Source organism: Chenopodium quinoa, unplaced genomic scaffold (genome assembly GCF_001683475.1).
Source record: "Chenopodium quinoa cultivar QQ74 unplaced genomic scaffold, ASM168347v1, whole genome shotgun sequence".
NCBI classification, from domain to species: Eukaryota; Viridiplantae; Streptophyta; class Magnoliopsida; order Caryophyllales; family Amaranthaceae; genus Chenopodium; species Chenopodium quinoa.
The window spans coordinates 4202273-4227306 of NW_018743894.1; the positions used below are offsets into that span (position 1 = coordinate 4202273).

General features: G+C 39.6%; 1 protein-coding gene across 1 annotated transcript; it reads left to right on the top strand.

The window, feature by feature from the left end:
- The first annotated feature begins 20796 nt into the window (after positions 1–20796).
- On the top strand, positions 20797–23473 carry LOC110686807. Its single transcript, XM_021863396.1, has 5 exons — positions 20797–21202; positions 21269–21381; positions 21541–21670; positions 22444–22640; positions 22691–23473. The coding sequence occupies exons 1-5, from the start codon at positions 20797–20799 to the stop codon at positions 23471–23473; spliced, it is 1629 nt and encodes a 542-aa protein (XP_021719088.1).
- Positions 23474–25034: the final 1561 nt, after the last annotated feature.

The window sequence follows — 25034 nt, forward strand, 5'->3', positions numbered from 1 at the left end:
CTAAGAATACTAAGTAAATACAAGAAAAGAAAATAAAAATGAAAAGGAAAAATAAAGAAAGAAACTAATTATAAAAAACATTAAAGAAAGAAATAAGAAAAAGGGAAAAGAAAAGAAATAAATTAAAAGAAAAAGAAAAATAAACCTCAAAAATTCCCAAAAACATCAGACCCCCTTTTCCTCTTCTAATTCGAAGTTGACTGCTCAAAAAATGGAGGAATGATCCCTTGCTTCACATCCCATAAAACAAAATCGGCATTCATCACGCTTCAATCAATGCCGCTCATTATCATCAAGAATCGGCATCAAGCAAACACCACCGTTCGATCTTCATTAAAAACCATGTGTGGAGCTCGTAGAGTGGTTCGGTCGAACCATGGGTTGGTGTGGCCGAACTACGAGGTTGGTTCGGTTGAACTATGGGTGTGTTCGTCCACACCTCTTCAAATTACAAAACCTTAAAAGTTCCCGACTGTTTTGACACTTTTTTGCATTTCGACCGAACCCTCAACGGTTTGATCGAACTTGGATGAACTTGAATTGCTCTGAATTTGGTTGATGCTTGTGCGTATTGATGGGGTTGACTTGGGCGCAACTGCTGTTGCTGGGGAAAGGCGAGTTTGCGCGGAGAGGAGAGCTGCTCTGTGCGTTGATTTGAGTGGCTGAAGGTGGTTGATTGGTGTGGGTTTTGGTGGACGGTGGTGCAGGGTTATTGGTTGATTGTTGCGATGGTGATTGGTGGTTGGAATTGCAGGTCAGATGTGGTGAAGGGCTGCTGTTTTGGTGGCATTGCTGCGCGAAGGGTGGACGGAGGTGGTTAATTGGTGGTTGCGTGTGGGAGCAGGGGGAAGGTTGGTGGATGTTACGGGGTGTTGGTTGATTGTTGCAGTGGTGCAGTTGCGTGGGAGCTAGAGTGGCTACAGTTTGGTGGTTGATTGTGGATGAAGGACAATTGAAGGGCTGATAGTGGCTGCTCTGTTGAGTGAGGGAGACTGATGGAGTCGGGGAATGGTGTTAAGAGTGGCTGAAGGTGGAGATGCTGTTGATTTGTGTGGTGAAGGGTAAGGTGAAATGTGGGGTGTAGGATATGGGACAACAACAAGTAGTAGGCTAGCTTTTTATGCCCTTATCTCAAACCCGAAACTCACTCCATTTGGATATTGTAGCATATGCCTTGAACCTCGAACACACCCACAAACACGAGCAAGATTGAGGAGAGGATTGGGACAAAGAATAAAATAAATAAAACGGAAATAAATAAAATAAAATAGAAATAAAAGAATTAACACTAAACTAATAAAAATTAAATAAAACTATACAAGTAAATAAAATAATAAAATAACAAAATAACATAAAACTATTAAACACTATGAAAGTAACAATGAAAAGGAACGAAATAAAATAAATCGAAAGCAAATAAAATATGAAAATAAACTAGAAACCAATTAAATAAAGAAATTAAATTAAAACATACAAAAACTAAGAAATAAACTAGAAACTTTATTAAAAAGAAAACAAGAGAATAAAAGGAAAATAAGGGAAAATAAACACGAAAGTAACTCTAAAACTACTTCCTAAGAGTACAATAAATGTCACTCATCAGTTGCAAACTCATTGCATCATATTGTGCCTTCTTGCCTAATTGTGCATTATTTGTTGTGCATACTCTATGTGTTCTTCCTGACCGTTTGTTGACTTGTGTTTAAGCCTGAAATAAACCGACTAATGACTAAAAGGACTTTGCCTAATTAATTAATTAGAGTAATTAAAGTCTAATAATTTAATCAGAATTGACTTAGTACGACTTTAGGCATGTCCCGTAGAGTTAAAATACTAAAAGCAGTCCCAGATTAATGCTCCAGTAATGGCGAAAAGATTTAGGCTGCAGCGCCACAAGCTGCTGTGCAACGTCGAGCGACATTTCTGTCGTCTAGTTCTGCACTGCAGAGTGCGGCGACAGTTCAGAATTTTACTCAAGTCATCACGACGAGTCTAATTAAACAGTTTGCTAATCAGTTTGATTATTTTGTTAATCACAGTGCCTTTGTTAAGTCCTTAATTAAATCTAGTCACATAGTCTAGCCACATGGTCTTACACAAGAGTCTTAACATGTCACCTACACTCACTACACTTACTAGTCTTAGCACACACTCTTAGTATATGGCACCATGACCATGTCTTAGGTTCATGCATGAGTTTGTTTTTTCCGTCATTTGAGTTGGGGGTACATTTTATTCCTAATTTTTTTTATCTCTCCATCTACATCATCTTTCCATTCTGTACATGCTTTCTCCATGTCAAAACCTTCATTCTTCTTACCTTCTTCCATCCATTGCATAATGAATAGAGTTTGAGTCAAATAATTAACAACTCATATCCCTAATTTCCCTTTCCACATACTTGGTCAAGGAGAGAAGGACGATTAATCAAGGACATCGCATTTATTAAAATACACCTTTTTGATAAACCGATTGTTCGAAAAAGAAAAGCTAAGAAGATAATGGCAAGTCAAGAAGAAGTCAATGAGCTTAAGAAGCAAATGGTTGACGTGACCGAGGTGTTGAAGGCTTTAACCCTCCAAATCAATGACCCTGTGAAGCAACAACAAATGGATCTCATGCAAGAGACCTTGAGCAACATATCTAATGACTATAAATTCCAAAGCATTAGCTCGCAAGGGGTCTTGGTGGACAAGGAGCTCATTCCGCAGAAGTTCAATGCAACTGACATCCCTATGTTCAGGGCAACAAATAATCCTTACTTTCACTTAAGAGCTTTTAAAACTATAATGAACATTAAAGGGATTGATAGGAAAGTCTTTCATTCCTTGTTTTCTTCATCTCTTTAAACCGTTTGTCAACAATGGTTCTTTTCTCTTGACAAAGAGAAAACTTCTACTTGGGATGCTATTATAAATGCTTTCATTGATAGTTATAAGTGTAATATTCAAGTCGAAATCGATTATAGACAACTTCAGATGCTAAGACAAAAAGAGAATGAAATCTTTACTTTTTTCTTCTATTTTTCCAAGATTGCATTGTCATTCCCGACTGTCAATATTTCCAGAAAATGGATTTTCGCGCAGCTTCTTCAACGACAAGTTTTCCAAGATTGGATTGTCATATTTGACAAAGTTTCCAAGTGTGGATTATCGTGCTCCTTCTCTGTTTGGAAATTTTTTTCTATGTTTGGATTGTCATCTTTGGCAATTTTTCCGAGATTGGATTGTCATACACATGGTTCCCTATGGCAAAATTTCCCAAAGAATTGTCGTAGGTCTCTACTCATAATAAATTTTGGCAAGGATTCCTCAACGTGGATTGTCATTCATTTCAGTAAGTGGCAAATTTTCCCGAAGTGAATTGTCGGTCGACTCTTTTTTGCAAAAGTTCCAAGACGTGGATTGTCAATAGTGGCAATATTTTCCTAAAAGGATTGTCGCATAGCGTTGGCAAATTTCCAAGGTGGATTGCTTTTGAGAGTTATATTCCAAGATGTGGATTGTCGATCGTAGCAAGGTTCTTATAACAGATTGTTACGAAGCATTGCCAACTTTTCCCAAAAATTTAAGTTTGGCAAATTTTCCGAGATACGGATTGTCGCTTCATCGTGGCAACATTTCCTTGATTGTTACGAAGCATTGACAACTTTCCCTAAATCGTATTGTCATACATCATACAAGAGTTATGTTGGCAACTATTCCCAAAGAAAAGAGGATTGTCATCACCCAAAAACATCAACAGCAAAATTCAAGCAGCATCAAGGATCGACAAGCGTTGATCTTCATTAATTTTCTTCGGAATATTATCGCAACAACTGTCTTATAAGTGTTTGCTTTTGAACCGATGTCTTGATGCTTGTAATGAGCCAATGCTTAAGCGCTTAAGCTAAGTGAGATGATCGTCGTCAGGTCAATCACATACTGCGATTGTAATCGATCCGACTACTAATCATGTCAATTTTCCTATAGGGGCTAACTAGCGTACCAAGGAACCCAAAACTACCGTATGAGGTTGAAATAACCGTTATGAGAGGCTTCGAGCTCTGTCGCTGCTGCAACGCCGCTCGCGCCACAATTTTTCTTTGTCGCCAGGCAACATCCTTGTCGTCTGGTGCTGGAGTTGGGTCTTCCCTATTTTTTCCCTTGTTGTTGCTTGGTTTCGCTCAAAACTTTGAACTTGGTCATTTCCTTTCAACCAAATCCGCTCAAATATTTTGTAAATTAAAGCTCTTCATCTTTAATTTACTAATCCATGTAATTTTGCTCAAACTCTTCTCATCTTGGAAGAATCTCTTGTGTCATATTCACGGTTTTTCAAAAAAAAATCCGGGAATGTTCTTGCTTGCTCGGATGCACCTGTATTTATATCTTTGACTATAGGACTTTGCTTATCTTTCTTTAGGGTTGACCGAAGACTTACTGTTGCTTGACTCATCGACTTGACATGACTCAAGGTATGACCACTCACTTCACGTGACTCATGTGTGCATTGTGTTGACTCAATGTGATAACACAACATGAATCAATGTGTACATGACTCGTGTGTGCATTGCATTGTGATGTGCTTGAATCAAAATGCGAAAAAGCAAAAATTTCCCTCATTTTTATGGAGGGTACCGACTTTCTCCCGAAAAAGAAAGACGCGAAAAAGAATTAAATTGTTTGATGGTGCATGTTGAATGAGCTTAACTTGTTAACGTTGTCTCTCACAGTACAAGGATTGTAACGTCTTAGACTATCCTACTTGACTCGATAATGAAAGTATATAGGTAACTTAGGCGCGGAGGATAAGCACTTCATACTTTGTGACGCAATGATGATTGGTCTTGGTATGACAAGGTATGCTTCATCATTGTGTTAAGATTTCATGACATAGGGTTCCTAAGGGAAGTATATTTGGTCATGTATCTGTGATGTGTGTGATAGTGACACTAAAGTTAGGCCGCAAAGGCTAAGTGTCTGAAATAAGATATTGAAAAGAGTCAAATGGTGGTGACTCTTAGGCTGGGTAGGCTAATGATGTAAGGATCAAGCCCCCAAGTCTAGCTCTAAGTGGATAGGGATTAGCATAGGAGATCCCCTTGATATGATCATGGTGTGATTGTTTGAATGTGAGTATGAATGCATGTTTATTACTGTCGCACCTTCATGTGAGGTTGCCTACGTATCCGTTAGGAATCAAGCCGAACGTATCTCTCGCCGAACCTATCACAAGTGTGTGTATACCTCAAAGAGGTCTTTTTAAGGGTTATAACGTGGTTAGGCTAAAGGTTGAAGAAGAAGGGGTTAAAGGCTCAATACCCTAGATAAGCCCCCAAGGTGTGCAACCTTGCTTTTTAATCTTTATATTTGTATGCTTGAGGCTTTTTAACTCTTTTTTATTAGCTCTCTCTTTTGCTCTGGCATTTATTTTATTTTTATAAGTGTGGGAAATCCCGATCATGTGGTCTATCACTCACTTCACATTCATGTTTCTCAGGCACGGTACCGAGCACTCGATAAGAGACGCAATCTGAGACGTGTTCTTATCAAAGACATGTTCATATCAAAGATATTGGAACACTTGCCCTTTTGTACACTTTTATTTATTTTTTGGCTTATTTTGTGCTATTTTAATCTTTTGAAGTCACTCAAGCTTTTTATGTAATTTAAAATTGCATAAGTTGCACACCATCCCATCCCAAGGTTAGGTAGACATGGGTTAAAGAAAGAAAAGTCTATCGTTAGACGAGGCTCAAAGTGGTTTATCAAAAAAGGATTGCATATTTGAAGGGTGAAAGGCTATATGATGTGGCTACAAGCAAATCAATCTTCGATAGTATTCTCTGGCTTGCAGAAGACTATCACAGCGGAAATTGGAGGCAATTACAGACGTAGCGGTCTTCGGGCGATACCCCCTAGCTTGAGGAATAGTGTTAAATTAAAAAGGAAAGCTCTTTGCTCGGAGATGCGTGTGCATATCATTTAAAGCTCTTTATTTAGAGTCGCGTGGACATATCAAAAAGCTCCATTGTTAAGAGAGTGAACATCAAAACAGCAGGATGGCGTTCCCTAGCTTGTGGAAGGTTGTCACAACAGCAATGCAACACAAATTGGTTACTTCCAAAGACGCGTGCTCGACGGTGAAAGATACACGTTTCTTAACTCTCTAATCTGTTTTAGCAAACTCTAGTTTGCAGGTATCGGCGTTACAAGAATGATTTACAATCGCTGAACGTTCTGAATCATTATCCGTCCCTATCGCTACATTGAGCTTTGTTTTTGAAACTTGCATTTCTCCAAACTCAGTCAAAGTGGGGGCTTCTGTAGACACCCATTTGTGTCTCCCCAATACCAAACCAAGTGATCAGTACCTTTCACGTCGAATCGTAATCGAATGAAGTGAAAGTGTGGAAAGTCTAGTGTTGTGGTTAGTTTTTATTTCTTTTCTTTCTCTCTGTTTTTGAAAACCTATTTTGAGAAAGCGGCCAATCCAGTTTGGGTTGGTCCATGGCAAGGGTCCAATAATAGTGTAGTTGGGTCAGGTTCAAAATGAGCTTTCCAAAGATATATTATAAGCCCAATTCCGTGAATAATGAGGAAGTTATGGACAAATTACTAAACTGCGCCCGGTTTGATATTTATATGCGGCCCAATGATATAGAGGAGGGCCTATTATTGATTTATCATTCCTAATGCGATTTTGATTGATTATAGTCTTCTAGAATCTTCTAAAAGGTTCTTTTGAATCCTAATTTGATTAGAATTCATAAATTGAATTTTAAGAGTTTTAATTAGAATAAAGGAAGTGTTTTAAGGAAAATACAGTTTTGCCCTCTCGTACGCCTAAATTTAATAAATATATGAAAACGCGTGGAAAAACTTATTGCAGCGCCGTACGACACGTCTGTCGCCTGGCGGCAGCCCAGTCTTTTGGCGACAGGTCTGGCGTCACCCCTGTCGTCTAGTGATAAGCGCGTGTTTGGCGACACCGTCATGTTTTATTCTTTTCAAAACTCTGATTCGTTTTTTATCATATCCGACTGATTTTTTCGATAAATAGCCTCCTAAAATTCTGTTTTGAATCATCAACTATCAACAATAAAAAAATTTCACCAATTCTCATCACCAACTCTCATCAAGAAATTCTTGATGTTTTCTCTCTCTTTTTTAAACTAGCTTCTCAAATACAAAATTCCGCATTCACAAGATCTAGACACACCTAGCCAAATTTGAAGTTACCTTCGCCCAAGACATGAAAGGTTTAATTTCTGAGGGTTAGGTCCCAAATCTCTCTTTTAATAATTTAATTTAATTGTTTGTTTTATTATTTTCCTTGAAGTTACTAACGTGTGTATTTTGTTATTAGAAAGACGTACGAGGCATCCAAGTAAGTGCTTTAATTGTTTTCATTGTTATTATGATATAGAAATCATGTCTAGGTTGTTATTTTGATTCCTAATGTCATGTTAGGGTGTTTTGATCTTCCTAGTATCATGTTTAGAGAAAAGGTAATATCAAATATGCTTACTCCTGCAATGCTTCCTATTGTCTTTCTTAATATTCATGTTAGTATCATGTTAGGGCTAAAGCTTTGATTTTTATTGCATAGTGACATGCTAGGGTTTGTTATAAATCTTTTTAGTATCATGTCTAAGATCTTGCTATTATTATGATTTAACATGATTTTTTTCATAATTGTTATGATTATTATTATTATAATGATTATTTTTGGATTATAATTATTATTATGTTGCTTGATATTTAGTTATTGTTATTGCTTGATCACATCTTTTATACATGTTTAAAGGGAATTGGTACTTGTAATCACGCTGAATAAAATATTTAATGATCTTGTTAGGGTTAATTTGATTATAATTCAAGTGATCGCCAATAATAGTTTTATTTCTGCATTAATATTCAACCAACATAGATTAAACAGGTTTAGGGTAAACCTATTGTTTGCATGTTAGTCAGAAAACACACATAAATACGATCAGAATAAATTAGAGGCTTATAATTATGGTAGGTTCAATCGCTTTTAGGTTGGATTTGTACCTTCATCCCCTAATTAACTTACAGTCTTTGTTCCAGACCTATTGGAGTTAACGATCTCCTGGATCGTTAAGGGGTGTAACCTTCACCCTATGAACGGTTTATAAGTTCCTAAAACTTGTTGGAGACTCTTTTGCTCTAACTTCTTTCTCTTTGGACGCCACCATGCTTAAGTGTATGATCAAAGTAGGGTTCAAGTTTGGGGTAATGCTTGAAATATTCCCAACACTCACCCAATATCAATCGCTTGGTAAAGCAATTATCCGGAGGAGCTAGGTGAAATATGTCCTCAACCGGACCATAAATCCCCTTATAGGTAATGGATATGGGTGGAGTAACGAACTCCGCACGCGCATCCTAACAAAATAAATACAAGTAGTTAATATCTACTCGGGGGATATACAAAAGGAAAACAGAGAAAATGAGGAATACCTCCTCTACCCCCTCTTGCAAAATAGGTGGTGGAGTAAAAAACGGCAGCAACGTCTCCTCATAGCATAGCTCCGAACGGGCATGAGTCTGTCAATGTTTGCCCGGTGGTGACCTACTCCTCAAGGTCCAAAATCTCTTCTTATTAAACATGTGCCGAGGAGGGCGAGCAGGAACGACAAAGGCCTTGTAGGAGTGTTGAATAGCTACTCTCTCGCTTAGGTATACACAGCGTCATACGTCCCTTGAAAGTACCGATGCTGAGCAGTGTACTGCGCTGCAAGCGCGGGAATGTCAAAATCGGCCCACGGCCGAAACTTTGCGTCTTGCTCCTACAAAGCACATATTTATAATATAAAATCCTACTAAATGTAATAAAAGGCAAGTATTCGAGGAATATATCGAAAAGATCAACTCCTTAACACGAGCGGTGGTAGCCTGATCATTGAGACGACCTCCCCAATAGGCAGCAATGTGGAGCTCGCGAGGTGAAGGTCTTCCCGACGCAAGAGACGAAAAATACTCGTAGAATAAACCAGACCTACGAGAATAAAGAAGTGTCAACAAAAGCTAATACGGATCTAGAGCTGACTTTAATAAAGGGGATAAAGTATACCTTTACGAGTCTCCAAACCTCGGGGAGCGCGATATCTCCCACGAAGGAACTATGACAACTAGAAAGCCGCAATCCGACTAGGAAGGTCACGAAGAGCAAGCAAGTAGTAGAGTAGGACTCGACTACCTCTGTCAGGTTAAAAGGTCCCTGATAGCAAGATAAGAGCAAAGATATGCACCCGCTGCTATGAGATGGTCACACTATCCTAAAAAGTTGCCACGAGCGTGGATCGGCAGATACATCGAGAGGTGAGATGCGTCGACTCAACCTCACTATGATCCCAAACAGTAATAGGGCGCAACAGCTCCAGTACCTCTTGAGAAAAGACAATGATCTCTCTATTAAATGGAAGCGCGACCGAACGAAACTCCAACCCCGTGATGGGACTGAAGTCAGTAGAGGTAACAATCAAATCACCTTAGAGAAGTGGGAGGTGTTGGTGCTACCCCTAAAGAACTCCACAAAAGCTCGAACCACGTAGCGGCTCTATACGAAAGAATCCGAGTGGTTAACAGCAGAGGAGTCAAGCCACAAGACTCCCACCGGTGACGCAAATCGTCATGGTCGCGAAAGTAAGTATCGTACAAGGAGCCGATAGTCTCGTTGCTAGAATCATGGCTACAAACTCTCCCATTGTGGATCCCACGCCAAACGCGCTCTGAGATGTGGAACTCTGGCACAAAATACAGAGTGCGCTCGTCCCACTCTGGGAAGTCCCCTATAGGAGAAGAGGTCACTACAGTGGCATCAATGGGATCGTCCTCCCAAGAGCCTCCTTAGAACGATAGCCGGAACCACGTCATCTAGCCATGCAATATTATGCAAAATGACAGTAAATTAAGGTTCTATAGCATCTAAGGTTCTCCTAGCCACATGATACTATGTTTACCAAAAATAGAGTACGTAGTACTAAAACAGAGCATAAATTCAATACATGCATAAATAGAACTTTTCAGCAATTAAACAATTTCTTGTACTTCTATGACAAATATTGTGACAAATTGGACAAGAATGGCTAGCAAAAACGCAAAGAACAAGCCGCATTATTCTCACAAACTCAAGAGGTGCAACAATGCTGGCAGTTCGTTCATTTCTTCACCAAATTGAGTGAAACAAGTCTCAAAATAATCTAAAGGCAGTATATAAACATAATCATGCAATTTCATGCCATAAGATTCAACGAACAAGGAAAATTAAGCATAATTGTGTTCAAATTTCCCAAAAAGCAGTGAATAAACATGCGTAAATTCAGTCAAAACCGAGATAAGTTTGAGTAAAACATAAATAGATTGGGAAACTAGATGAAATAAGCTTTGATTTGCAACAACTTTGAGCAAAATTGGTTTAGAGACGGAGGAGAACAAGAAAGTTTAACTTCTAGGCGAAATCACGAGCAAACAACAACATCCATGGAATAATGAAGAAGAAAGGGGTTTTATTCAAAAAACCCTACATCAGCGCCAGACGACAAGCTTGTTGCTAGGCGCTAACGCATGTTGCGTGGTGATAGAGCAAAATCCGTGCGACATCACGTATCAACATGCGCTGGTGTGGCGACAGGATGCGTGGCCCCCATAAATGGTTATACGGACCTTATACAGTAATTTCGGGTTCCTTGGTACGCTAGTAAGCCCCTATAAGCAATTTGACATGATTAAGTATCCGGCTCAATTACAATCGCAATAAGTGCTCAACCTGAAAAATAATCGTCTCACTTAGCTTAAAGCGCCTAAGTATTGGCTCATCGTAGGCACCGAAGTAATGTTTCACAAAGAATCACAAGCACCAAGGTACCGGCTCATTCACAAAATGTGACAAGGTACAGGCATAACATCGAAATCAGCATCTATGAAGCAAAGCACTGAGGATCAAAAAGCGATTTTCTACGATAATTTTCCTCGGAAGATTATCACTATGAAATTGAATATAGCTACAAGCAGCGGTGTTTGATGATGTCCCGAAGTAGAGAGGAGATTGTTTATAGCGGCGAGGCACAACCGACGCGAGGTTTTTTCCACAAACCCTGAAGATGGCGAGGCACAATCACCTTCGATGATGTTCTGAAGTAGAGAGGAAATTGTCTATAGCGGCGTGGCATATCCATGGAGAGGTATTGCCACAAACCTTGAAGATGGCGAGGCACAGTTACCTTCGACGATGTTCCTAAGGCACTGTGGAGGATTGTCACAAGCAACTGAAGATAGAAAGGCATTGTTACCTTCAGATGGCATTCACAAGGCACTATGAAGGTCGTCACCAACAAATGAAGCAACAAATCGGTTACTCCAAAGACGTGTGCTCGACGGTGCAAGATACGCGTTTTGGGAAGGTAGTTTTGACGTCCATCCGCCATATTTCATAGTTGTAATATGCAACAATTGCTAGGAGGATCCGAACAGATTTAAGCATTGCGACCGGAGAAAAGGTTTCATCGTAATCAATACTATAAATTTTCCTGTAACCTTTGTCTACCAATCTAGCTTTGTAAACGAATACATTTCTGTAGACACCCAAATGTATCTCCCCAAAACCAAACCCAGTGATGAATATTTTTCACGTCATTTGATTATCGAACGAAGTGAAAGTGTGAAAATTCTAGTGATGTGGATTTTTTTATTAAAATATCTCTCTTTCTGTTTTCAAAAAAATATTTTTTAAGACTCTATTTATGAACATAGCCAGTATAATTTGGTTACTTCCATGATAATGGTCCAATAATAGCGTAGTTGGATTGGGTTTGAAAGGAGCTTTCCAATGATATATTATAAGCCCAATTCCGGTGAATAATGAGGAAGTTATGGACTAAATTAGATTTGGCCCAAATGATTTTATGTGGCCCAATGATCTAGAGGAGGGCCTATTAATTATTTTTCTTAAAGTTGTTAGAATGGATTTTTATCTTCTAGAATTATTTAAAAGGTTCTTTTAAATTCTAATAAGATTAGGATTAATAATTACATTTTAAAGAGTTTTATTTTGAATAAAATATGTGATTTGTCACAAACATGATTTTAATCTGATCAACGAGTAATTAGCTTCTTAATCATATTAAGAAGCTGATTCTGTGTACAAAGCGCGTTTTAATTCTGAATTAGCGCGAGATGACAAGGCTATTGCCTGGCGCTGACAGCTGTTGCCTAGCGCTAAGCCAAGCGTTTGGCGCTAACTCCTGTCGTTGGCAACAAAAGGTATTTTATTCCAAATATGTTTTGATTTTATTCCGGATAATTTTTTCTATAAATAGGGGTCGTATCTTGATGAGTGTCATTTATGGCACTCATAAGGTAGTCTTTTAGGATGATTTCATCTTCCTTTTTATGCTTTCTTATCTTATTTTTGGTCTTTTTTCCTTTAATTCCTTTCTTTCTTTCTTTCCTTGTGTTTTTCGTGTTTTCTTCGTGTTCCTTTTATTTGGTTCTTTTTCCCTTTTATTCCTTTTCGTTGTTTGTTCTTGTAGGTAACTAGGATTTGTCTTTGCAAGGGAATCAAGATGGGCTATATTAACTAAGCAAGGAGGAAATAATCCGCATAGAGAGGGCATCAAGCCCTGCCAGTCTGCCGCGGGCGCGGGTACTGAAGGCCGCGGGCGCGGGCTCATATGCACCAAATTGGTAGATTTCGAACAGGAACTCTCCGTAGGCTTACCGCGGGCGCGGTAGTTTGGAGAGCCCGCTAGTAACAGAGAGTCCGCGGCCCTCTGATCACCCTTTGGGAGAAGAGGATTCGCCGCGCTATTGCCGCGGGCGCGGACTAGTTGACCCGCGGGCGCGGGTGTTGCCCAGAAAGCCCGCGGAGTTTTTAATGGGTACCGTACCAGTTTTTCCGCGGGCGCGGGGTTTATTGGATAGGGCGCGGGAATCCTATTTTTTTTCTTTGACTATAAATACACTTGTAATTCCTTTTTCAAGATAACTTTTAGATAATTTTCATTAGCTTAATTTTAGAGAGAGAAGTTAGAGAGAAGTTCTTGGTATTGGATTTGTATTTCATTATTGGATCAATTGTGCTTGGATTTCTTCATTTTCAATCATTAATGTTAGTAAGATTTTCTTCTTCTAGTTCATCTCTTACTTGATTGATTTAGTTTCATATTTGATTGTTTGTATTGCTTGAATTTGAATTGGATATTGTAGTTGATATTGCTTTCTCTTGATTTTGATTTAGAATGATGATCAATGCTAATTCTAGTGATTTGTTCTTGAGTTATATCATGATTAGTGAGTAGATTAGTTGCTAGGGAGAAGGGGAAGCATGCTTGATTGATAATTTGTGCTAGTTGATGATCTTTGATTGATTGAATTGTTGCAATTAAATTGGTTGACATAGTTTTGCATGTGATTAATTAGATTAGGAATGATCAACCTATAAGATTAATCTAGATTGCATTGCATTTCTTAATGACATGACCCATCAATTTGAGAATTGCTTTAATTGATTGAGTTTGATTGTGAATTTACTTGATTAGCCATTCATAGTGACCCCTAGTTTGGCCTCAAGGATATAGCTCTTGAACTCTCTTGATTGCTACTATTTTTTGTCCTTTGCAATGCTTGAATCAAACGAAGAAATTGTCGATTAGCACGATTATTGAATTAGCATGTGGAACCAATATCCCTAACATTGAGCTTATTGAATTATTTGATTAGTCTAATTTTGCTATCATAACACCAACCATTTTCTCACTTCAATCTCCGAAATAGCTTGATTTAGGCTACAGATAACACCAACTAACTCCTTTGGGTTCGACCCTATACTTACCTATACTTGTTTTAGGTTGGTTTAGGATTTTATAAATAGTGTTTGATTTTGGGATAGGAAATTAACGACTAGTTTATTCCTCTATCAAAATCGCGCCGTTGTCGGGGAGTGAAATTGGTGCTTAGCATTAGTTGTTTAGTCTATTTCATTTTAATTGAAAAAAAAATATACAAAAAGATTTTGTTTCTTATGGCTACAGTTGTAGCCGTGCTACTAATATTTTCATTGAGTTTTGCATGCATAGAGCTCGTGATCGGTCCATTGTGCCTTTTGACCCGGAAATCGAAAGGACTCTTTCAAGGAGAAGAATTGCTAGTCGATCCTTTGAATTTAGTTCTTCAAGCAAAGAAGGATTCGAAGAGGAACTAGGCATGGGAGATCAACCAAGAGTTGCTTTGAAAGAATTGGGAATTCCCGGTGCGTACAAGTTTGAGAGTGGAATTGCTCCACCTACAACACCTGCGAATGACTTCGAAATTAGGCCGGCTATGATCGCTTTGATCAAAAGAAGACAATATAGAGGAGCTAAGAATGAGAGTCCGTTGAACCATCTCAAGGAGTTCAAAAATTTTTGTGTCTTACATTAATTATTCAATTTTTTTTTTTTGCATTGAGGTTTGACTTTCGTTGACTTTCTCTCTTCTCTCTCTTCTCCATGATTCTTCATTTTTGATCGATTTTATTCATCAATTTTGGACTTTAATGGCTAAGAAGAAGAAGCAGAATACTTCTACACCTCAAGTAGTGCAACAGAAGAATACTCATGAAGCTTTTGACACGATTTTGCAGAATTTGAGAAATTCAGGTACTTCGTTTGTTCCTAGTCCGATTCAAGAGGTGGATGAATTGGTTACTCCGGCGCTGGTGTTAGTGCACCCAGTATGTGGAGCTATTCCCAGAAGCGATGCTGAGAACATTGCTCTATTCGCTGAAGCTACTGCCAGGCCAGATTCGAGACTTTCTAATGGAACAGTACCTAGGGTTTCTGGGTGTAATGTTCCATTGGTTGCTGGAGGATACGAGCAGCGATCTGAGCCGATAATTCCACCTCCTCATCCTACACCTTCCCTGGAGCAGAATGCACATTAACATGGTGAGGATCGGGCTATTCCTTTCTCGGGAAATTTGGCTGCCAAAGGAGCTTCTCTGTCCTTTGTTGCTCCGAAAGTTCAGGATGGGAAGCAAGTTGTTGTTCTTCAAGAATCCGAGCTTGATGAAGGTAATAAAAAGTGGTCTAATGCTTTAGTTTTCTATGTGGTTGGCTTTTACCCTACTATTGATGCTGTTCTTCGATTTTTATCCCAACAATGGAGTGATATGTAGAAACCAGATGTTTATTGGCATGATGATGGGTACTTTATCATTAATCTGTGTTCTAGTTATGATAAAGATACTATACTCTATTCTAGTCCTCATATGTTCCTTGGAAAACCAGCAATAGTTAAGCCTTGGTGTCCTAAATTTTATTTTAATGCTGAAATTCTGAGAACTGTTCCTCTCTAGGTTAAGTTTCTAATCTCCCACTTAATTGTTGGGGATCTGACACTCTTAGCCGTATTGGTAGTTTGCTTGGAGTGCCTATTTGTGCTGATGAGTGTACTACTAGACAACTTAGAGTGTCTTTTGCTAGGGTCCTAATTGAAATTGATGTTACAAAGCCTATGCCTAACTCTGTTTTGGTTGAGAGTCCTTCAAAGGAACTATTGGAGCTCAAGGTAGTATATGAGTGGGCTCCACCTTTTTGTTCTAAGTGCAACAAGGTTAGTCATGATTGCTCTACTAAACCTGCTCCTACTAAGCCTAAGCAGGTTCATAAGCAGCCAGCTCCTGTTGCTCCTAAGCAAAAGCAGGCCTAGGTTCCTAAGCCTAGCCAAGCTCCTGCTCCTGTTGTAGATGTTGGTGCTTCTGTTCATGGACAATCTGTCATTACTCCACAAGTTCATACTTCTCGAAATTCAGATGAGGGGTGGAGAATAGTTGGAAGGAAGACAAAAAGCCAGTAAACTAGAGTTCATCAGCCTACCTCTACCTTTAATTCTTTTCTGTCTTTATTTGCAAATAAAATGGATGGTGCAGGTGGTTTCACTATAAATCTAAGCGGGGGTGAGGTGAATCCCCCTTTGGTGTCATGATTTACTCTATCTAGAATGCCAGGGGACTGAATGACCCTGGAAAAATTGCCTCTGTTAAGAGGTTGCTTCATTCTCATTCTGTTGATGTTATTGGTCTTCTTAAAACAAAAATCAAATCCAAAAATGTTCTCACTTATCAGAGAAAGTTTGACTCTTCTTGGCTTTGGATGTGCAATTATGATCATTCTCCCAAAGGGAGAATTCGGCTTGGTTGGAATGCAGATAGAGTAACTGTTAATGTCTTGAAGATCTATAATAGTTCATTCATTGTAGTGTCTTTTCTAAGGATCTTTCTACTCAAATTCATCTCACTGTTGTTTATGGGCTTCACTCCATTCATGATAGGCTTCCTATGTGGGAAGGAATTAGGAGCATCTCTATTCAACATCTCCTTGGCTTTGTGCTGGTGACTTTAACTCTGTTCTTCATACTTCAGATAGGCTTCATGGTATTGATGTTACCGATTATGAGACTAGAGATTTTCAGAGTTTAGTTGATGATTTGGACCTCACTGAGGTCAAGAGCAAAGGAGCCTTCTACTCTTGGTCAAATAAGGCTCACACTGGTCCTAGAACCTTTCCTAGGATTGATAGAGTCTTTGGTAACCAAGCTTAGCTGGCCTCTCATGGGCATGTTGAGACTATCTATCTCCCCCCTCTTTATCTGATCATAGTCCAGTTCTGTTGGATGTTTGTTCTGCTCCTGCTAGGAGAGGTAGACCTTTTAGGTTTCTAAACTGTATTGCTAATCACCCTGATTTCCTTGATACTGTTTCTCAGGCTTGGAGTTCTAGTAGTTCTGTTTGGTAGAAGCTTAATTCTATGAAGTCTAGTATCAAGTTTCTTAATAGCAAGCAGTTCGGCAACATTGAGGAAAAGATTGATCAAGCTAATGTTGAGCTTGCTGGAATTCAGAACTTAATGGCTCATAATCCTGATGATTTGGATCTATATGCTAAAGAATCTGATGCTATTAAGGTTGTCAAACACTGGAATGATATTCAGGAAAGCATCTTCAAACAAAAATCTAGGATCAACTGTATTAAGTTTGGAGATGGTAATTCTCATTATTTCTTCTCTGTGATGAAGAATAGACAAGCAAGGAATAGAATCGACTCCATCTTTGACTCTAACCAGGTTCTGCTTAAGGATCCGGATGCTATTTCTCATGAAATTATCTCCTTCATAAGTCTCTTTTAGGGACTCAGGCTCCTTGGCTTCCTGCTGTTGACCTTGTTACTATGAGGAGGGGTAAACAGCTTAGCTCTGTTGCTCAGAGCTATCTCATTCGGCCTGTTTCTCATGTTGAAATTGATGCTGCCCTTAAGGGAATTAATAACACTAAAGCTCATGGTATTGATGGCTTTAACTCCTTCATCTTTAAGAGAGCTTGGCATATTGTGAAAGATGATATTTATGCTAGTGTTATTGATTTCATCACTAAAGGGACCTTGCCTAAGCAATGGAATTGCACAACTATCACTCTTGTTCTTAAAATCCGTAATGCTTCCCATGTTAAGGATTTTAGACCTATCACTTGTTGCAATGTGGTTTATAAGCTTATTTCTAAGGTCATAACTGCTAGGCTTGCTGCTATCATTGGTGAGGTGATTGATGATGCTCAAGCAGGTTTCATTCCAGGCAAGCACATTGGTGACAATATCCTTTTTGCAACATAATTGATCAAAGGCTATGATTCAGGGCAATAAAGTCAAAATCAAGAAGCTTTATGCTGCTATTAGGCCTCAAGTCCCTAAGGTTCCTTGGAAGAGAATTATTTGTCATAACTTAGAAACTCCTAAAAGTGTTTTTATTTTGTGGCTAGCTTTGTGGAATAGGCTTGTCACTAAGGATAGGTTGCTTCAATGGCACATTTCTTGTGATCCAAAGTGTTTCTTGTGCCTGAATAGCAATGAAAGTGTTCAACACTTATTCTTTGATTGTGAGTACTCTAGACAGGTTTGGAACAAGGTGTTGGGTATCTTACATGTTTCTAAGCCTGCTCAACAGTTTAGTGATGAGATTGAATGGATGAAGAAAATTTGCAGAAGTTCCAGATTGAAAAACAAAGTGATCCATGTAGCCTTCACTGAAACAGTATATAGTATTTGGATTCAGAGGAGTGCAGTCTTGTTTACTGGTTGTTGCAAACCCGTTGATGCTCTAGTTAGGGATATTGTCTTTCACTCAGCCTGTAGAATCCCAGCGGGAAGCAAATACTTGATTGTTTAGGAGCTGCTTCTGTTATTATGGTCTTCTGATGCTGTTGCTGATTTTTGCTGTTTTCCTGCTTTTTTGGGTCCCTGCCTTCTGCAGGTTTCTGCTGTTATTTTTGTTCTTTTGCTGTTGCTGAAATCAGCTGTTTGTTGCTGAATTTTGTTGCTGTTGCTGACTGTTCTGTTGTGCAGTCTGCTCTGTTGCTGTTCTGGTCAGCAGCTGGTATTGCTGGGTTCTATGTTGTTATTGCTGATTTCAACTGTTGTTGCTGACTTCTGTTGCTGGCTGACTGCCCTGCTGTGCTGTTGCTTCCCTGTTGTTGTTGTTGTTGCTGACTGCTCTGCTATGTTGTCTGCTCTGTTGCTGTGCTGGTCAGCAGCTGTTATGGTTGAGACTGTGTTGCTGTTGTTGTTTTCAGCTGCTGTTGCTGTTATTGCTAGCTGGCTGCTTTGCTGTGATGTTTCTGCTTTGTTGCTGTTTCAAAAGCTGCTGTTGCTGGTTCTGGAGTTGCTGAACTATTGCTGTCTTTGTTGCTGTTGCTGTATTTTACTGCTTTTGCTGGTTTTAGATGCTATTAGTGGTTGTAGTTGTTGCAAATCTGTTTTGCTAATGTTGAAATCTGGTGCTTTGTCTTGTTGCTTTCCCTGAGGTGGTGTATTACCCTCTTTTGTCTAGTCTTGTTGCTTTTGCAGCTAAGTCTAGGTAGTGGTTTGCTTTTTACAGTTTGCAGGGGTGGTGTTTATTGTTGTTTCTCTGTGCTTGTCTTTGTGTTTTTGGGCCTTGTTTCCAGAACCCTTCCTAGAAGGTGGGTTGAAGCTTGTGCTCAGGGTGTTCTTGTCTCTTTCTCCTGAACCCTTCCTAGAAGGTGGCAGGAGATTGTGCTTGAACTTTTTGGTGGTTGGTTGCCCTGTTTTACAGGTCTTGTGGGGTTTGGTGTTTGTTATAACTTAGTTTTTGTAAGTTGTAACTTTTCCTTCTGGTAATAAAATTTCTCTTATTTTCCAAAAAAAAGGAGTTCGAAAAGTATTGCAACACTATCAAAGTGAACGGAGTTTCTCAAGAATTCATCTGGCTAAGTTGTTTCCATTTTCTCTCATAGGCCGAGCCTTGGAGTGGTTGGATAAGGAGGTAAAGCCAAATTCCCTTCGAACATGGGACGAAGTCACCAAGGAATTCTTGTCCCGATTCTACCCACAAAAGAAAATGGCAGAGGCTAGAGCTTTGATTCAAGAGTTCAAGCAAAGACCTAATGAAAGCCTCCACGAAGCATGGGAGAGGTATAAAGAGTACCAAAGGGAATGTCCCCACCACGGAATTCCAACCTATCAAGTCATTCAAATTTTCTATGGTGGCTTAAGTCCTCAAGGAAAATCATGCCTTGATGGGGGTGCCAGAGGTCCCATAATGAATCAGACAGAAGAGGAAGTGGTTGACATTATAGAGGACGTGGTTAAGTACTATAGAGATTGGAAAGATGGTGAGAGGGATTCAACTAGCAAGAGTGGCTCTTTGGTGTACTCTATAGACCATCTAAATGCGATCAACAACTTATTCTCACCAATGACAAACTTGGGGAAAGAAATGACAGCGATCAAGGCCAAGTTGGAAGGCTCATTTTCTTCTCAAGCTTTGAATTCTCCCTCCCAATTTAAGGGGGGGGGGGTACCTTTTCTAACTCTCAACCCCTCCCTCTTCAAATAATATGCCTAGTGGTTGCTTGTTTTGTGATGCATGTGGATCTTATGATCATGACTCTTGTAATTGCCCTCATGCTTCTCCGGAATGTGGTGATGATTTTGATAATAGTGAGAGTGAGCATGTGAATTATGTGTCAAATAATAATGTGCAAAGGTTTGATAATCAAAGAGGTCAATGGAATAGGAATTACCAAAACCAAGGTAATTTTGACAACTATAACCAAGGTGGTGGTTATAGGAACCAAGGGAACCAAAGTTCCCGTGGCAACTATAGCAATCAAGGTTATAGTAGTCAAAATCAAAACCAAAATTATGGTAATCAAAACCAAATTATGGAAATCATAACCAAAGTAGTGGAAACCATAATCAAGGTTATGGTCAAAATCAAAATAGGGGTAATTGGAACAATCAAGGTAGGGGCAATTTTCAAAATAATTCTCAAAGAGGTCCCCCACCCGAATTTGTTCCAAAGACTCAAGGTGAAAATTCCTATTCTCAATCTTCTTCTTCTAGGACCAATTTGGAGGAAATAATTGAAAATCAAACTAAGTTGTTGAACACATCTATGGCAGTTAGTGACAAGAAGTTCAATGAAATGATGACCCACAACAACATGCTCAAAAACCAAATTTCTCATCTTGTAGTGCTTTGAAAGACCAAGAAAGCCCTTCTTCTTTACCTTCCCAAGGCCTAGATCCCAAGAAACCCTTGAATGCTATTGTTAAAAGGAGTGGTAAGGTTCTTGAGGAGAGATTGCCTAGGAGGAGTGATAACAAGGAGGTCCCCAAGGAAGTTTTGGTTGAGAATGAGGGAAGTAGAGCATCTTTAGATGAGGTTGTGGTTGAGACACCAATAGAGGTGAGAGTAGATAAAGATATTGTGAAACCCAAGCTCCCTTATCCCCAATAATTCATGAGACACAAATTGGATAAGCAATTTGGGAGATTTATTGATATGCTCAAACAACTTAACCTTTCTCTACCTTTCATCGATGTGATCAACCAAATGCTTAATTATGCCAAATCCCTCAAAGACATTTTGAGCGGAAAGAGGACTTGTGATGTTGTGGAGACAATCAATTTGACTGAAAATTGTAGTGCGATAATCATGAACAAAATTCCACCCAAGTTGAAAGACCCCGGAAACTTTTCCATCCCTTATGCTATTAATAAGATGCAATTTGATAATCCCTTGTGTGACTTAGGAGCTAGTGTAAGCTTAATGCCATATTCGGTTTATCAAAGACTTGATCTAGGGGAACTCTTACCTTCTAACATTAGCTTGCAACTAGCCTATAGGTCAATCAAGTTTCCAAAAGGTAAAGTGGAAGATGTTCCATTGAGGGTTGGGAAGTTTGTGTTCCCGGTGGATTTTGTTGTTTTAGAAATGGATGAAGATGCTACCATTCCAATTATTCTAGGTAGAACCTTTTTTGCTACCTCGGGTGCTATGGTAGATGTAAAGTGTGCAAAGATTTCCCTTAAGGTAGGAGATGAGGTTATATAATTCAATTTGAATGAAAGCATGAAATATCCAAGTTCTTCTCTTGAAAATTGCATGATGATTGACTCTCTTGATCATGTTGTGTCTTCCGTGCATGAGCACTTGCTCACCTCTAACGATGCTCTTGAAAATGTTTTGTTGAATAAAGAAAAGCTAGGGGTATCATGCAAGGAGGTAGCATTGTATGAGGAATTGCTTAATGGAAGAATGGAGGAAGTGGATGAACAATTGTGCTTGAAGATCTCAATCCATGAAGCTTTGCAAGAGGCCGCAACAAAAGAAGGTAAAGGTGTGCCTATGGTAGAGCTCAAACCTCTATCATCACACCTTAAGTATAAATTCTTAGGCCCAAATTCCACTTACCCCATAATTGTTAGTGCATCCTTAAGCGAGAGCCAAGCTCAAGCGTTATGTTGTGTTTTGAGAAAGCACCAAGGTGCTTTGGGCTATACTATCGATGATTTTAAAGGTATAAGCCCCGCTTTGTGTATGCACCACATAACGCTTGAGGAAGGCACCCTTCCTTCTATTGAACGACAAAGAAAGCTACACCCTCAAATGGGAGAGGTGGTGAAAAAAGAGATCAACAAGCTCTTGGATGCGGGAATCATATTCCCCATCTCAAGCTCTAGGTGGGTTTCTCCCGTTCATGTCGTTCCTAAGAAGGGGGTATGACCGTAGTAAAGAATGAGGGTGGTGAGCTCATTCCAACTAGGACGGTCACCGGTTAGAGGATGTGTATAGACTATAGACGTCTAAATACATCCACCAAAAAGGATCACTTTCCCCTTCCATTCATTGATCAAATGTTAAAGAGACTAACAAGGCACAAGTTCTATTGCTTCCTTGATGGCTATTCGGGATTTTTCCAAATTCCAATCCACCCCGAAGATCAAGAGAAGACAACAATTACATGCCCCTATGGGACCTTTTCCTATAAGAGAATGCCCTTTGGCCTTTGTAATTCCCCCGCAACTTTTCAAAGGTGCATGATGAGCATTTTTATAGACATGTTGGAGGAAAAAATAGAGATATTTATGGATGATTTCTCTGTAGGTGGGGTTTCATATGAAGAGTGCATAGTTTATCTTGAGAAATGTTTGGCTCGGTGTGTAAAGGTTAATCTTGTCTTGAATTGGGAGAAATGCCATTTCATGGTGGAGGAGGGGATAGTGCTTGGGCATAAGATCTCTCATAAAGAAATAGAGGTGGATAAGGCCAAAATTGAGATTATTGAGAAGCTTCGACCTCTGGTGAATGTCAAGGGAGTGAGATCATTTTTGGGTCATGCGGGTTTCTATAGAAGATTCATCAAGGATTTCTCACTCATTGCCAAGCCCTTAATGATCTCCTTCAAAAAGATGTTGAGTTCATTTTTGATGATAAATGCTTGGAAGCATTTAATAGATTGAAGAAGGCCCTAATCTCTACCCCCATTGTTCAAGCCCCAAGATGGGATTTACCCTTTGAATTGATGTGTGATGTTAGTGATTGGGAAATTGGAGGTGTTTTGGGACAACGTGTGGAAAAGAAGCTTTATGTGACTTACTATATGTCTAAGACACTAAATGGGGCCCAAAAGAATTACACAACAACGAAAAAAGAATTCTTGACCATTGTTCACTCTTTCGAGATATTCCAGTGTTATTTGTTTGGTTCCAAGACCATTGTCTTCACGGATCAAGCGGCTCTCAATTATCTCTTTGCCAAGAAAGAGTCCAAGCCAAGGTTGATTCGTTGGGTGCTTGAATTACAAACTTTTGAAATAGAGATTAGGGATAAGAAGGGTGCGGAAAATGTTGTGGCGGACCATCTTTATCGCCTTGAGGGTGATCAAATTCATGATAATGGTCTACCAATTGAAGATATAATGTTTGATGATGTATTGTATGCCATTAAGGTTAAGGATCTCCCATGGTATGCCGACTTGGTGAACTTTCTAGCATGTGGGGAATTTCCACCTTCTTTCTCCAAGAACCAAAAGAAGAAGCTTAAGAGGGAGGCAAGACATTACTTGTGGGATGAACCAATCTTGTATAAACGCTGGGTGGATGGCTTGCTTCGGCGTTGTGTCCCGAATAAATAGGTGCCAAGTGTTCTAAAGATGTGTCATTCGGATCCAAGTGGCGGTCATATGGGCGTTTCAAAAACCGCAACTAAGGTTCTTCAATGTAGTTTGTGGTGGCCGCATCTCTTCAAAGATTCATGGGGCTTTGTAAAGTCATGCGACCGATGTCAAAGGGTTGGGAATATCTCCAAGAGGAATGAGATGCCTCAACAGCTTATTCTTGAATTAGAGGTGTTCGATGTTTGGGTGATTGACTTCATGGGACCATTCCCATCTTCATATGGTAATCAATTCATACTTGTGGCTGTGGACTATGTTTCTAAATGGGTTGAGGCCATTGCCTCCCCTACTATTGACCACAAAGTAGTGTTGAAGTTGTTCAACAAAATCATCTTGCCAAGGTTTGGCGTGCCTAAGGCTGTGATAAGCGATAATGGATCTCATTTTGTTCAGAACTCCTTCCAAAAAATGTTGAGGAAACATGGAGTGAATCAACGGTTCATCCTCCCATATCATCCTCAATCGAGTGGCCAAGTCGAGGTCTCCAATCGTTAAATAAAGCTCATTCTTGAGAAGACGGTTGCAAGGAATAGAAAGGATTGGTCGGACAAGTTAGATGATGCTCTTTAGGCTTATAGGACGGCTTTAAAGACGCCTATTGGTACCACTCCATATCGCCTTGTCTATGGAAAGTCTTCCCATCTTCCGGTAGAGCTTGAACACCATGCTTTATGGGCAATCAAAAAGATAAACTTTGATTTAGAAAGTGCGGGGGAGAAAAGGTGGTTGGATCTTCATGAGCTAGAGGAGCTTAGACTTGATGCTTATGACTGTGCTAGCACCTACAAAGCTCGTCCAAAGAAGCTCATGATAAGCTTATTGAGAAAAAAGAGTTTTGTGTGGGTGATAAAGTCCTCCTCTACCACTTGAGAATGAAGTTATTTCCCGGAAAGCTCATGTCAAAATGGAGTGGTCCTTTCTTGGTGAAATATGTTTTTGCTAATGGCACCGTGGAGATTTCTGCTTTGGATTCCTCATCTTCTTTCAAGGTTAATGGTCATCGGCTTAAGAAATATTTTGAAGTAGTGTTTGTTGGTCTTATTCATAAAATGATTCTTTTCAAACCACCTTGAGTGGGGTGGTAAACGTCGAGCTAATGACATTAAACAAAAGCGCTTACGAGAGGCAACCCGGATTCTCACCTTTACTCTATTTTCTTTCCTTTCTTTTATTTTTGGTTTTTTGTTGATTTTTGCTCTTACCCTTCCTTGTATTTTTGGTTTGTTTTGTAGGGTTGCCTTCATTCATTATATATGGGCTAAATGTGTTTGTTGAGGGTGATAAGAGGTTTTGGAGTGTAGGGGTAAGGGCACCCCGCGGGCTTGGAGAGGCCTCGGGTGCCCTTGCTTTCAACAAGTGGAAATCGAATAAGTAGCTCTCCGTTGTCTCTCCGGAAGCTCTCCGCGGGCGCGGGTGCCTTAGAGAGAGCGTGGGGGAAATTCAGAGAGGGCGCGGCTCATTTTCTAAAAATTGGATAAGGAACTCTCCGCGGTCTCTCCGCGGGTGCGGGCGAATTAGA

Excerpts from the sequence above, each read along its gene's own strand:
- LOC110686807 (XM_021863396.1), top strand. The coding sequence starts at position 20,797 with ATGAGACACAAATTGGATAAGCAATTTGGGAGATTTATTGATATGCTC. Across the intron at positions 21,382-21,540 it reads CCCTTAAGGTAGGAGATGAG|CTAGGGGTATCATGCAAGGA; the intron begins GTTATATAATTC and ends AATAAAGAAAAG. Across the intron at positions 21,671-22,443 it reads AGAGGCCGCAACAAAAGAAG|GTGGGGTTTCATATGAAGAG; the intron begins GTAAAGGTGTGC and ends ATTTCTCTGTAG.